Genomic DNA, 15456 nt, shown 5'->3' with positions numbered 1-15456 from the left:
CTCATTTTTGAAATTGTTTTCATTTAGTATCTAATTTTTGTAATGTTTTGTCTTATTTTTGTCATTTTATGTATCTTTTTGTGTTTCTTTTAGAATGAGACTTTTGTCATTTTTTGTCCTCCTCTTGTTTTGTATCTTGCTTTGGTCAATTTGTGTCTCATTTTTGAGATTTTGTTCCTTATTTTCATGGTGTTGCGTCTCATTGTTGTCGTTTCCACACGTTAAGTCATTCTGCCCACTTCTTTAATCATTCTGGACAGATTTTCTGTGTTTTTTTTGCATCTTTTACATCCATCTCAACCTGCGGTTCTGATTTAATTCTCTTTTAATTTTCATTTCTCTGCTCTAATCATTTGTTTTTACATTAAAGTCCGATGCAGGTGTAATAATCACATGTGAGGCACTAAAAGGGACAAAAACCAGCACATAAATAAAGCATAATTGAGCGAATATCGCTGCGAATCGACAGCCCGGTGTGTGTCTGTGTGAGTGTGAGTGTGTTGTGTGTCTGCAGAGTAATTATAAGGTGCTTCTGTTGACTAATGAGTGCAGTGGGAGGACGTGGAAGTCGATCTTTATGCGGATGGCAGTCGGCTCTAATTTGTTATGATGGCTGCTGCTTCCCAGAGCTGCAGCCCATAATTACACAACCACACACACACACATTAACACACACACTGATCAACATCACGCCAAAGTTCATCCATTAGTTTTAATCTCCTGCGGTCGCCAGTGTCGATACCCGGAGCTCCTCACTGCTCCATGCTGCCCCCTGTCTGCAGACGCCGGCCCTTTTTTACTCATCATGGGTTTGTTTTTTTACTGAGACGCCTCAAAGGAAACACAACGACCACGACTAGAAGGACAGAGACGAGTCTGGAACGTCTTCAGTTTCTGTTAAAAAGCCAGAAATGGCCAGAAACCTGCTCTGTTCATCAGCTGTAGGAAGAAGTTTCACCATGAAGGACATGAAGAATGGATCCTCAACAACTGGAATCGTTTTTGTCGTTTCGCGTCTTATTTTTCAAATTTTGCATCTTATTTTTCTCATTTTTCAACTTTTTTTCTCCATATTTTGCATCTCATTTTCCTAATTTTGTGTCTGATTTTCCTTATTTTGTCTAAGTTTTCTCAGTCTCATTTTTTTCTTATTTTGTGTCTTGTTTTCCTCATTTTGTGTCGTTTCTTCACATTTCCTCATTTTTAAATTTTGTGTCATTTTCTTTATTTTGTCTAATTATTCAAATTTTACATCTTATTTTTCTCATTTTGTTTTGCTTTTCTCATTTTTCCTAATTTTGCATTTCATTTTTTCTCATTTTTCCTCATTTGTCTCGTTTTCCTCATTTTTCTCATTTTGTGTCTTATTTTCCTCATTTTGTCATTTTTTTTCACTTTTCTCATTTTGTTTATCATTTTTCCCATTTTGTGTCTCGGTTTTCCATATTTTGCATACAATTTTCATAATTTTTGGTTTTGTTGTCCTCATTTTGTCTCACTTTTGTCATTTTGTTTCTCATTTTCTATATTTCGAGTCTTATTTTTGTCATTTTGTGGCTTGTTTTTCCATATTTTAGGTCTCATTTCCCTCATTTTGAATCTGTTTTTTCTTATCCTGTTGATGTTTTTCTATTTCCATGTTTCTAACCTCTACAGCCTTTTGTTCTCCACACAGTTCATCATCAGTAGAAAGATGTTTCACCATGCTGAATGGATCTCCAACAACTTGCTCCTCTGTTCACTGTTTCTGAACCATGCTGCATTTATTTGATTCATGCAGGAGCTTTGATTTTGACACCTGTCCAGACAAACTTGAAATAGTCCTAAATGTCTCAAAATTTGTCCAAAATAACAAAAACCGACTGAAAAATTGTCAAAAATAAATAAAAACAGGTCAAAACTAAAGAAAACAAAAGTCCAAAATGACAGAGATGTGTCCAAACCTATTAAAAATTTGTTCACAATGACTCAGAATTTGACTCAAGCTTGAGATTCTTTTGTTTTTTTACAGGATCTGATTAAAGGAAACAGGATATTCTTTTCAAATACAGATATTTATGTATAACCAAACCAGAGGATTCACCTGAAACCACCAGAATCATCCATATGAAGCCAGAAGCTGATAAAAAATCTAAGAGTAAAATACTAAAGATTTATATGTGACCAAGTTGCAGAAAAAAAAAAGAAGAGTGAGGCTGCCGGCGGTGTTCGAATAAATTCTTTTGAGTTTGTCCTGCAGGTGCAAATAAAGTAGAACAGGACACCTGTTTAATTTGTTTGAACAACAAACTAAACAACAAACGGCACCCGATACAACTAAAGGCGACAGCGACTGTAAAACCGCCTTTTGAGGGATGTCATGGTGGCACTATAAGTTCCTGATAAGTGGTGTTGTAGCCCTCATTTTTTAAAATTTGTTTGCTGAAGGTGTAAATAAATAATAACAATTTGCTCATTTCTAACTGATTCCAACTCACACAAACAACAAACAGCAACTCACATGACTAAAGGCATAAACCATAGTGAAACTGCCTGGTGAGGGCTAACCAGACTATATTATAAGTACCTGATAAGTGGTGTTGTAGCCTAATTTCTAATTGACCGATGGGGAATCTGAGGTATTTATTCTCAACCTCAACTCACATGATCAACAAACGGCGACTCGCACGACTAAAAGTGTAAACGATAGTCAAACCTCCTGGTGAGGGAGTTCCAGACAGCATCGTAAGTACCTCATAAGTGTTGAAACACCTTCAGGGACCATAAAGAAATCCAGCTGTTCCTACCTGCTGGCGTCCGGTCCGGGTTTGAGGCGTCCCTGAGCGTTGGCCTCCCAGACGCTGTTGGCCAGCTCGTTGCCGATGGCCGACATGACCTTGATGAGCTCCAGGGGCCACTCATCCAGGTCCAGGGACCGGACCCTTGACAGGTGGGTCCCCAGGTTCCTGTGGATGCCCGAGCACTCGATGCAGATCAGGGCCCCGAGGTTCAGACTTGCCCAGTCCGGGTCTGAGGAGACAAGTTTTGGGTGTTAGACGATGAACTTTACGCCCAACAGGAAGACTCCACTGAGATGTCTGGTTTTAGATCTGGAGCTAGGAATTCTGGGTAAATGTAGACATTTTAAAGGAAAACAAAGCAGGATGTCTCCCAACATCTGGTTTGGAGTTTTTACTACCAACTGTATTTAACACTGGAAAAACATTTAGTCTTTAAGGTCTTCATTGTGTTCATTTTGTTACTATTTAAACTGGAAATCAAATGAAGAAGTCTTGCATAGCAGTGTTTTGGGGATTTCTTTTGTCTTTAAGGTCCTGATTCTGTTAATTTACTATAAAAACATACTGGAAATCAAAAGTTATGGTCAGAACTGATCTTAGTTAAAAGATTTACTCTATGAAAAGTGGAAAATAACATTAATACAGAACATTTTATGGCATTTTTTACACTAGTATTTTTGTCTTTAAGGTCCTGATTGTGTTAATTTACTATTTTATTTACTACTAAAGATCTATTCTTTGAAAAATGGAAAATAACATAAATATAGAACATTTTATGGAATTTTTCAGACCAATATTTTTGTCTTGAAGATCCTGATTATTAGTTTTTTACAATGTAAACAAACTGGAAATAAAAAGTTATAGTCAGAATTGATGTTAGTTAAAATATTTACTCAGTGAAAAGTGGAAAATTATTTATACATAACATTTTTGTCTTTAAGGTCCTGACTGTGCATTTTACCATGTAAAAACTGGAAATCAAAGTTTCTGATGAGGACTGATGTTAGTTAAAAGATTTATTCACTGAAAAGTGGAAAACAACTTATAACAATTCCATTTTTTATACTGATATTTTTGTTGTTAAGGACTTGAGTGACTGTTTTTTAAAAATGAAAGTTGCTGTTAATCACTGATGTATCTCAAATTTTTTTCAAACTTTTAGCAATGATTAAATGGAAAATAATCAATGTTTTGTGTTTAATTAAAATAAAACAACAACAGTGACATCATGTAAACCAACTTTCATTTAAAGGGTTAAAATCCTGAAAAAATTCTATTTATTTGCTAGCTATAATCGATGAAAATGTAAAATAATACAAATAAATCATGATTCTATTGTTGTCTTTAAGGTACTGAGCTTTATTTGACTAAACCTGCATCATCCACTCTGTGTTTTTATATATTAATTTAAATTTAAATAATGATTTTTAGATTTTAAAGTTCGTTTAAACTCACTCTGGGCTTCACAGTCGGCACAGCGACCGTTTCCTCGGATACTTCTGATGGACTGCAGAGCCATGGCCTCCGTCTGGCTCGTCAGACGAGACTGAAACGAGAAAATTAAGAAAAAATATTCACTTCTGCAACCTCTCTCAGGTTTCTGGTGTTTACAGAGAATAGTTTTACCATCTACTTTAGTATTTAAGGCCCTGATTGTTTCTTTATGATGTACAGATGTGAATAAAATGTGCAAAAAATATGAACATGCAAAAACTATAAATAAAATATCACAAAATGTGAATAAAATGTGCAAAAAATTTTGAATCCAAAAAAATTTGAATCAAATGTGCAAAAAATATATGCAAAAACGTGAATAAAATGTGTTAAAAAAATGTGAATTACATGTCCAAAAAATTATTTAAATAAGCAAAAAAATTTAATAAAATGTGCAAAAAATGTGAAACAATTGTTTAAAAATATAAAAAAGTAATAGAAAGTTTGGATGCTCGTTGGATTTACTCAATGAAAGCAGGAATTAACATGAATATAAATTCAAACATCTTTCTGTAGCATTAAAATGTCTGACGAGGGATTTAAAGACGACATTATAAGTGCTATTTAGTATAGTAATATTAAGTAATTGTGTTTTCTCAGACTCAGAATGATGCTGCTGAAATCTGTAATATGAATTATAAATATGTGGATATAAAGACTGTATTCTAAGAGTCTTATTAGTGGCGTCTGAAATCTCTAACTATGGTTTTGATTGTTTTTTTTTCCTTAGATATGTTCTATATAAAATCTGCTGAAATCTGTAATTTTAATTCCAAACAGTCAAACTGAGCTGTTTAAATGCTGACAGAAGGTTTATTTTCAGGTTTTTTATTTCTTATCGTTGAGGTTAAATTTAGTGGAAACCAACGTTAGACTCTTAGAAGGAACAGAACAAGAGGAAACGGAGGACGAGCCCGAGGCGTCAACACAGCGACTCGACTCAGGTGGAAAATAACATCAGTAATTGGTATTTTATAATTATGTGAGCGGCTCGTTCACTCTCCATGCAGCTCGTGGTTTATAAACGTAAAGATCTGAACTAGTTCTGTTTATCTGGCTGTTTCTACTAGATCAGGAATCTAATGCTGATAAATTAGCTGCTAGAGATGCTAGAAAATTAAAAGGTTCTTGGTCCAAACTCACATTTTTTATTTCTGTTTGTGGAAAGCAAAATATTTCATGAAATAAATCTGATTTTTTGGTTCAGAAAACCAGGACCCACCTTGTTCTTGCTGCTCTCACAGGACTGCAGACTGGCCAGGATCTGGTTCTCGATCACCTGAACCCAGGCGTCTCGTTCTTCGTACGAAGTCGCCTCAAAGTGCCACGACTGACCGGTCAGAGACACGATGGTGAACTCAAAGTTCTCCTCTTGTTCTGGAGGAGAAAAAATACAGTCCAGGGTCAGAACACGAACCAGAACCAAACCAAACAGACACCAGCAGAAGATCAGGAAATCTAACTAGTTTTGGACCAAAACGTCCTTTTTACTTTTGCTTAAATTAAAAACAACAAAATTACAAAGAAAATGTTTAAAAAATCTGAATAAAACGTGTAAAAATGGTCTGAAAAATATTAAATACATGTGCAAAAAAAATTCTTTTGAAACAGCTATGAATAAAACATTTAACATATATAAAAAAAACTTAAAAATCTCCTAAAAATATGAATTAAAAAATTTAATAGATGTGCAAAAAATGGATAATTAAAAAAAAAAACTAAAAAACAGTTTGATCAATATTGTGCATAAAATGAAATTGCCTTCTATCTTTAATTATTTTAGTACTTAAAATTTTGCATTTTAAAAATACACGAATTAAAAATGTTAACAAAAAATGAAGTAAATTGTGGAAAAAATATGTATAAAATATGTTAAAAAAAATATGAAGAAATTCCCCCCAAAATTGTAATAAAATATCTGTACAAATCTGAATAAAATGTGCAAAAAATATGAAAATAGTGTAAAAAAAATGAATAAAATTTTTGAAATTTTTTTGGTTAAATATTTTTTTTAAATATTGACAAAATGTCTGAATAATACAAATAAATTGCACAAAAAAAGAAAAAAAATGTTGAATAAACTATAAAATAAAATTATTAGAGTTCAAAAGTTCCTCATTTAGAAGCTTCGCTCGTCTATTTTCTTGTTTGATATCTTGATATCCTAGTTTAACGGATGATTTTATTATTAGATTTGTGTTGTGTGAAGTGTTTAAGAGGTTTTCTTGGTTTCTAACTGAGAAATGTGAAGAATTCCTGGAGAATAAAGGAGGTTTTGTTCAGTTCAGGCAGGTTTGGTCTGAAGACACCTGTTGACCTGAGTGGCCCCTGAAGCCATGATGACAGGAAGTTCCCTAACCCCAGAGGTCAGCAGCTACAATCAGAGACATGTGGACGGTTTACCCACAATCCTTAGAGGTTAACGGGACGATCAGGGGTCTGTTAGGAGGTTTAGAAGGAGTCATAGTACCATTAATCACGAAGTTTAGCAGGAGTCATAGTACCACTAATCAGGAGGTTTACAAGGAGTTACAGTACCACTAATCAGGAGATCTAGAAGGAGTCATAGTACCACTAATCAGGAGGTATAGAAGGAGTCATAGTACCACTAATCAGGAGGTTTATAAGGAGTCATAGTACCACTAATCAGGAGGTTTATAAGGAGTCATAGTACCACTAATCAGGAAGTACAGAAGGAGTCATAGTAGCACTAATCAGAATGGTGTGAACCTGTCCAGGACTACCACAGTGAATGCATAGTCCTGACAGTAAAACATGGAGGAGGGAGTGTGATGATATTGATATGGTATGACATTAACAGATGAACCATGAATGCCAGAGGACATATCAAACCCCAAAATGACCACAAAGAGACACAAAAAGAGCCCATAAAGTTGAAAACACACTCAAAAAGACACAAAATGACCACGAAGAGACACAGAAAGATGCAAAATGACCACAAAGAGACACAAAAAGACACACAATGATGATAAAAAGACACAACATGACCACAAAGAGACACAAAAAGATGCAAAATGACCACAAAAAGAAATAGAAGGAGCAGATAAAGTTGAAAAACAACCACAAAAAGACACAAAATAACCACAAAAAGATGCAAAATGATGAAAACAGCAGGGCTGATGAGTTGGACCACCACAATGAATGCACAGTCCTGACAGTGAAGCATGATGGTAAAACAGGAATATTAGAATATAGGGAAAAAATGTAGAAAAAATATGAATAAAATGTTGATAACGTATATTAATGTTAAAATGTTTCTCATTTTGTATCAGAATAGTTTTTTAAGTCAAAACAAACGTAATAAAAGTTGATATTTATTAGCGCTGATGCTAACTGTGAAACCCTCCGTGTTTTAGTGCATTAGCTTGGTTGTGCTACATGTTAGCGGCCACATTTGGAAGCCACCAGATCAGACTGAGGGCAGCTTCTGTTTACAATTACCCCGGTGAGGGGTAAGAGGGGGGAGGAGGGGTAATAGCGCCATCAAAGGGCGCCCCAGAATTCCCAGGATTCCTGGGTTTCCTGTGAAGCCGCTCAGTAATCGCCGGAGCAGCCGATCGTGACGAAGTTTAATCAGTCGAGTCGCTGCTCTAATTGGCAGCGTCTCGTTTGGGATAATCAATGAACAGGAGGACGCCTGAGGCCGGACCGGGAAGCTCCAGGATCAAACACCAAAAACACCTTTTCTGTCCGGAGATTAAAGTTCTCATCTCTGAGCTGCTCGAGGCGCCAAAGAACCGGCCGGCAAGTTCATTAAAACCCAAGTTCACAGGTTAAAACCGAAAACGAAGCAAATGTTTCAGCTTTTTATCCACCACAGGAGCAACGTTTATTATCAGGACAGGAGATTTCAGCTCATCCAGCCTGGAAAACCTCGTTTAACTGGAATTATCAAATGACCTGCCAGTGAGTCGAGCTGCAGAGGACACAAAATGAGCTAAAAATGAGAAGAAAATGGAAAAAAAATGTCAATAAAATGCTTAAAAATGCAAAGAAAACGTACAAAAATATGAATAAAACGTACAAAAAGTTCTGAATAAAATGTGCAAAAAAATAAATGAAATGTGCAAGAAAACATTAATAAAAAGTGCAAAAAAATAAGAATAAAATGCACAAACATATAAATACAATTAGCAAAATATATGAATAAAATGTGCCAAAAATACAAATAAAATGTGCAAAAAAATGCGAATAAGATGTGCAAGAAATTCTAAATAAAATGTGCAAAAAATATAAATAAAATATGCAAAAAAATACAAATAAAACTTGCAAAAAATATGAATAAAATTTGCAAACCATGAATAAAATGTACACATTGTGTTGCTGTTTTACCGTATATTTTATTCATATGGTTTGTGAATTGAAAAAAATATTTATTTTTTTGCACCTTTAATTGAACTGTTTTGCACCTTTAATCGATATTTTTGCACCTTTGATATTTTTCGCATTTTTAATTGATTTTTTGCACCTTTAATTGATATTTTTTGCACTTTTAATTGACATTTTTGCACTTTTTATATATTTGCACCTTTAATTGATCTTTGTTGCACCTTTAATAGTTGATATTTTTTGCACCTTTAATTGTTGATATTTTTTGCACCTTTAATTGTTGATATTTTTTGCACATTTAATTGACATTTTTTGCACCTTTTTCCACATTTATTGAGATTTTTTCCCATTTTCTTCCCAGTTTCTGCTCTCGTTAAATCCTCGGATGATCTGCAGGTTCAGAAAAACATTCTGATTTTAAAAACGTAGATTTTTTTAAACGTTTCCGTGCAGAAATGAAGCCTAACGAAGGACGAACTGCTCATGAAGCAGCTCTGAATCACGGCCACTGAGCCCTGCAGGGTCAAGCATCCCATCATAATTAAATTCCCATGATTCTCTGTTTTCAGGGTGGGGGAGAGGAGGGTAGGGTGGGGGGGGGCTTGACAATTATGGAAACCAACAATCCAGAAAGGCCTCGAATTAAACGCTGCTCCTGGATTTAAATGGTGCACGACGAGCAACGAAACGAGAAACCACCCCGACCCAAACGAACCCGGCGGGGAGTCAAACGACACGACGTTTAGTCTGATTTAACATCAGCAGTGGAGAAAATCTGCTTTTTAGATGGTTTTACATCCTAGTTTTACCTCTAATGGAGGATTTTACTCTCAAATATTAACTTCAGGAGGTGGTGGAGACCAAAAATGGAGCTAAAACAAAGTAAATATTGAACTTAAATTCATCATTTGGACACAAAAATTAAGAATCGTGTTGGTTTGTAGCTGTATTTGTCAATTTATTAACATTATCAGTGGAGAAAATTACATTTTTAGCCTGTTTTATTTGCTGATTTGAGGTTTTACTGGAGGGTTTAGCTGCTAAATATCCAGATATTTACCTTCAGGAGGTGGTGGAGACCAAAAACGGAGCTAAAAGACAAGATATCAAATTCTGAGTGAAAAAAAACTAAGTTGCAAATCTAAAGTTGTATTTGTCTCAATTTTACATTATCAGTAGAGAAAATTTGCTTTTTGTGTTCTTTTAGTTGCTAAGTTTAGGTTTTACTGGAGATTTTTACTGCTAATAGTCCACATATTTACGTTCAGGAGGCGGTGGAGACCAAAAATGGAGTCAAAACAAAGAAAATATTGCTCTTAAATTCATCATTTGGAACATAAAAAATAAGAATCAGGTTAGTTTTCAGCGGCTGGATGTGAAAAATATGGTTTCAAATTATGTATTTGTCTATTTTTTAACATTATCAATAGAGAAAATTAGCTTTTTGGCCTAGTTTAGTTCCTAGTTTTACATGACAGAGGATTTTACTGTCAAATATTGTCTTCTGGAGGTGGTGGAGACCAAACGTAGAGCTAAGAGAAAGAAAATATTAAACCGCGAGGGGAAAATTTAAAAAGTTGCACAATGTACGTCTATTCTTAATGTTATCTGCGTAGAAAATTTGCTTTTTAGGCTCTTTGAGCTCCTAGTTTTAACTTTTTAACAGCTAAAAAGCCAAAATATTGCCTTCTGGAGGTGGTGGAGACCAAAACTGGAGCTAAAATAAAATAAATATTGGAATTTTGCTGCCCCCAAGTGGAAAAAAACAAAAAAATTGCCCATCTAAAGCTATATTAGTCTTGTTTATCAACATTATCAGTAGAGAAAATGAGCTTTTATAGCCCATTTTAGGTCCTGGTTGTAACTTTACTGGAGGTTTTTACTGCTAAAAAACCAAATATTTCCTTCAGGAGGTGGTGGAGACCAAAAATGGAGCTAAAACAAAGTAAATTTTGGTCTTAAATTCATCATTAGGACACAAATATGAAGAATCATGCTGGTTTGTAGCTGAAAAATGTGGTTTAAAGATGAAGCAGTTTGTCAGTGATTGGATTAATTCCAAATGTTTAATGATTCCAGTAAATTCCATGTAACGATCTGCAGCTTTAATCATTCCTGTTGTGATGAATATTCCTGTTTTATTATCGAAGTTCCATTTGATTTGAAATTTTTGTTGTTTTTTGTTTGACTTTTATAGTCACTTCAAACAAATTTAAAGTCATTTTAGATCATTTGTTATCACATTGGACATTATTTGAGTGATTTTAGACGTTTTTGTTGTAATGAACCACTTTGAGTCATTTTGGACACATTTTTTGAGTAAATTCAGACGATTTATTGCCATTTTAGACAAACTCTGACCCAACTTGGATGCAATTTTTCATATTAGACATGTTTTTGTTATTTTAAACAGTATTAATGTCAGTTTAAACAAATTTAGAGTCATCCTAGGGATCTTAGGAGTAATTTTAGACAAGTTTATGCCACTTTAAATTAAGTTAACTCATTTTAGAGAGATTTTTGTTATTTTTAAAGTCAGTTTCAACTAATTTAGAGTCATTTTGGCCACATATACAGTCATTTTTGATCATCTGTTGTATTAAAAACAATACTTGAGCACTTTTGGACAGTTTTTGTTGTAATAGATGAATTTTAAGTAATTCTGGACAATTTATGAGTCACTTTGGACACGTTTTGTGATCTTTAAGACTTAAATTTAGTCAAAACTAATTTTAAATCACTTCGGACATATTTACAGTAATTTTTGATCATGTATTGTCACATTATTTTGTCGTATTGGATAAACGTGGGGTCGTTTTGGACAGCTTTTAAGTGATTATGATCAATTTATTGTGAATTCATTTTAGACGACTGTTTTCCTATTTCGCACATGTTAAGTCATGACATTTTACTTTTTTTTGACTCATTTTAGACACATTTTGTTATTTTGGACACATTTAAAGCCAGTTTAAAAAGATTTAGGTTATTTTGGAGAACTTATGAGTGACTTTAGACAAGTTTCTGCCATTTTAGATCCATTTTAAGTCACTGTGGACTCATTTTAGAAAGATTCTTGTCATTCTGAACACTTTTAAAGTCAGTTTCGACTAATTTAGACTAATTCTGGACACTTCAAGTAATTTTGGACAGATTTTTATTATTTTGGACACATTTAGACTCATTCTGACAATTTACTGTCACACTGGACAATATTTGAGTGGTTCTGAATGAATTTCAAGTCATTTTGGACGATTATTTTGTCATTAGGACACTTTTAAAGCCAGTTTAATCAAATCTAGAGTTATTCTGGGGAACTTATGAGTAACTTTAGACAAGTTTCTGCCATTTTAGATCCATTTTAAGTCAGTATGGGCTCATTTTAGAGAGATATTTGTCATTTTGAACACTATTAAAATTAGTTTCAACTAATGTAATTTTGGACACATTTGAAGTCATTATGGACAATTATTCAGTCATTCTGGACAGATTTTTGTTATTTTGGATACATTTTAAATCATTTTAGACAAATTTTGACTCGCTATGATAATTTATTGTCACAGTGGACAATATTTGAGTGATTTTGGATGAATTTCAAGTCATTTTGGATGATTATTTGCTATTTCAGACGTATTAAATCATTACATTTCACATCTTCTGACTCACTTTGGACAGATTCTGTTATTTTGGACACTTTTAAAGTCCCTTTGGATAATTTATCATCCATTTAGACCAACTCTGGGTCACTTTACACCCATTTGAACCCATTTTGTCTGATTTACTGTCACATTAAATGCTATTTGAATGGTTCTAGGTGAGTTTCCGTCTCTGTTTGGACGTCGGCCCACCGTCCTGGAATAAACGCTTGTTTACGGCCACGTTTAGCTGCAGTCGGAGGGTAAACGTATGCGGTGCAGGTAATTACGGCGCCTCGCTCTCGGCTACTGTTCTGACATTCGCTCGCTGAGCGGCGGCATCGAGGCAATTTGTGAACTCTGACACTGGCAACCTTTCCCACAACAAACCAACAGCGAGCGTTTCCACAAATTAAAGCTAAATGTCAGCGCACACGGCATTATTACAGCATTAATAACCTGGAAACGTCACGTGACACACCCAGCACACGCGTGTTCAGAGAAACCAGACTCACACCGACGCACCCAGCGACCAATCAGGTGGTGATCTGCAGTCACATGACCCTGATGCAGAGACAGGTTTCACTGTGTGGAGTGGATCCTCAACAATTTATCATCGTTTTGGTCCTTTCATGTCTCATTTTGTGTCATTTTGTCTTATTTACCTCATTTTGTGTCTCATTTTGTCTCATTTAACGTCATTGTATAAATTTTGTCTCATTTCTTGGATTGTCGTGCCTTGTTTCCCTCATTTTGTGTCTCATTTGTCTCATTTTATGTGTCATTTTCCAAATTTTGTCTAATTTTTCTCATTTTCCTAACAGTGTTTCATTTTCCAAATTTTTTGTCTAATATTCCTAATATTGTGTCTCATTCGTCTCAAACAATGTCTTGTTTATCTCATTTTGTGTCTTGTTTTTTGGATTTTGTGCCTCCTTTTCCAAATTTTATCTCATTCAGTGCATGTTTTTGGTTGTTTTGTGTCTCATTTTGTCTCATTTTCCAAACATTCTTTTTCAGGTTTAGTATTTTGTTTCCCTCATTTTTTCAAATTTTTCTCCTTTCGTCTCATTTTTCTAATCTTGTGTATGTTTTTGCTTGTTTTGCGTTACATTTCCCTCATTTCATGTCTTACTTTTCTCATTTTCCTAATATTTTGTCTCATTTTTCTCATTTAGTGTAATTCTCCTGATACCCTTTCGTGTTTTGTGTCTCATTTTTCAAATTTTGTCTTGTTTTTTATCATTTTGCGTCATTTTTCTCATTTTGTGTCCCGTTTTCCTAATATTGTGTCTCATTTTCCTCATTTGGTGTCTAATTTTTGTCTTTTTGTGTCAGATTTTTTTCATTTAGTCTCATTTTCCTAATATTTTGTCTCATTCTTCTAATTCATTGTCTCACTTGTGTCATTTTGTGTTTTATTTGTGTTGTTTAATGTCTCGATTATCTCATTTTGTGTCTCATTTTGTCTCATTTTTCACATTTTGTGTCACATATTTCTCATTTTGTCTCATTATCCTCATTTTGTGTCATTTCCAAATTTTGTCTCATTTTTCTCATTTTGTGTATGTTTTTGGTTGTTTTGTGTCATGTTTCCCTCACTTCATGCCTCATTTTTCTCACTTTCCAAATATTTTGTCTCGTTTTTCTGATTTTGTGACTCATTATCTTAATATTGTGTCTACTTTTTCTCATTCAAAGTCTCATTTATCTCATTTTGTGTCTCATTTTTCAGATTTTGTCTCATTTAGCCTCATTTATTTTATGTTTTTGGTTGCGTTGTTTCACTTCACTCACTTTGTGTCTCATTTTTCTTGTTTTATGTCACGTTTTTGCCATTTAGCGTCTCAAAAGTCATTAGAGGTGAATATAAAGTGGTTGTGAGGAGTTTATGGAGAAATTTTGTACTTTCGGGCTGTCCGGTTTGAGCCGCTGTGGGTCGGAACCCCGTTGTTTCTTTTTTTTTACCTTCGTCGTCATGGAGACTGTTGGCGTAAACGCTGCGAAGGCTACTGACACGGTTTAGTTTCCACGCTCTACGCCTGGCTGCTGGCGGGAAGAAAACAAGGAGAGGGAGTAAAAAAACAGAGGACCAGGAGGTAGAGAGAGAAAACAGGCGTCAGAAACCAGGTGGGCGGGGCTTAGCGATAAAGTGGGCGGGGCCAAATAACATGACGGACACGTCAGTTAAAAACAAACATCCTATCAGATGTCAGTTTTAACCAATTCATCCAGTTTTGCTGGATCATCATCTTTTTGTGTCATATTGTCCTCTTTTTTTTGCACCTTTTTGTCTTATTTTTGATCGTTATCTAACTTTTGCACATTTCTGTGTCATTTTTTCACCTTGTTAGATAATTTTGTCAATTTTTTACACATTTTTCTCTAATTTTTGCACATTTTTTTTAAATTTCACAAAATTTTGTATTATTTTTGCACCTTTTTGTTTTATTTTTGTCTAATTTTTGTACCTTTGTGTCACTTTTGCACCTTTCTGTATAGTTTTTGCAAATTCTTGTCTCCTTTTGCACAATTTTGTAATTTCTGCTCTCTTTTGTCTTATTTTTGCACCTTTTTGAGGGATTTTGACTCTTTTTTTGCAGCTTTTAAATTCACTGTGGATCATTTTGTGAGTTTATGGCTCTTTTTGGAGATTTTTGACATTTTCTGAGTGATTTTAGACCAATTTGTGTCATTAAAACATGGAATGAAGTGATTCGAGGAAATGTTAACATTTTATTGAGTTCAGAGGTATTTTAACAGATTTTTATGTCATTTTGAACAATTATTCAGTAGTTTTTCTACAATTCTTGACTCATTTTTACAGGATCTGGTTAAACCAAACTTTGGTAAAAATTCCTGGTTTTCAGGTTAAATTAGTTTGATTTTCCTGATTATTCAGGTCCAGGAGGAGGAATTAAAGGTGCAGCGTCGCCGGTTTGTTTTATTTGCTGAGATTCTGACCTTTCCTAAATTATTCGCTCGATGGAAACAAGCTTGGTAACATTTAAAGCTTTGCCGCCATTTCGTCTTCTGCAAATGTTGGTTTGGTTTCTCGCCGTCGCCGCGGGCAACCAGCGTCACGGCGGCGTGGAGGTCGGAGGTCGAGGAGAAACAATCAGAGCTGCATGTCGACGGCGAGACCTTTATTTATTTCTGCTGCTTTCATTCAGTCCAGAACGAGACGGAAAAGATTTAGT

General features: G+C 34.6%; 1 protein-coding gene across 8 annotated transcripts in view; it reads right to left on the bottom strand.

Moving 5' to 3' along the window:
• agap1 (ArfGAP with GTPase domain, ankyrin repeat and PH domain 1) overlaps window positions 1-15456 on the bottom strand; it is a 159539-nt gene that overhangs the window by 27568 nt on the left and 116515 nt on the right. For 4 of the 8 annotated variants that reach the window (XM_055008573.1, XM_055008574.1, XM_055008568.1 and 1 more), the window contains 4 exons: window positions 14225-14302; window positions 5497-5651; window positions 4236-4326; window positions 2787-3009 (listed from right to left, as the gene is read on the bottom strand). In XM_055008573.1, the coding sequence (XP_054864548.1) occupies window positions 2787-3009; window positions 4236-4326; window positions 5497-5651; window positions 14225-14302 (547 nt within the window). Of the gene's footprint in view, window positions 1-2786; window positions 3010-4235; window positions 4327-5496; window positions 5652-14224; window positions 14306-15456 lie in introns of all 8 variants that reach the window. The other 4 variants (XM_055008575.1, XM_055008571.1, XM_055008572.1 and 1 more) reach the window with 2 other exon arrangements.

Source organism: Amphiprion ocellaris, chromosome 24 (genome assembly GCF_022539595.1).
Source record: "Amphiprion ocellaris isolate individual 3 ecotype Okinawa chromosome 24, ASM2253959v1, whole genome shotgun sequence".
Taxonomy (NCBI): Eukaryota; Metazoa; Chordata; class Actinopteri; family Pomacentridae; genus Amphiprion; species Amphiprion ocellaris.
Note: the sequence above shows the minus strand (reverse complement) of the source record. Positions and strands in the feature narration are given on the sequence as shown.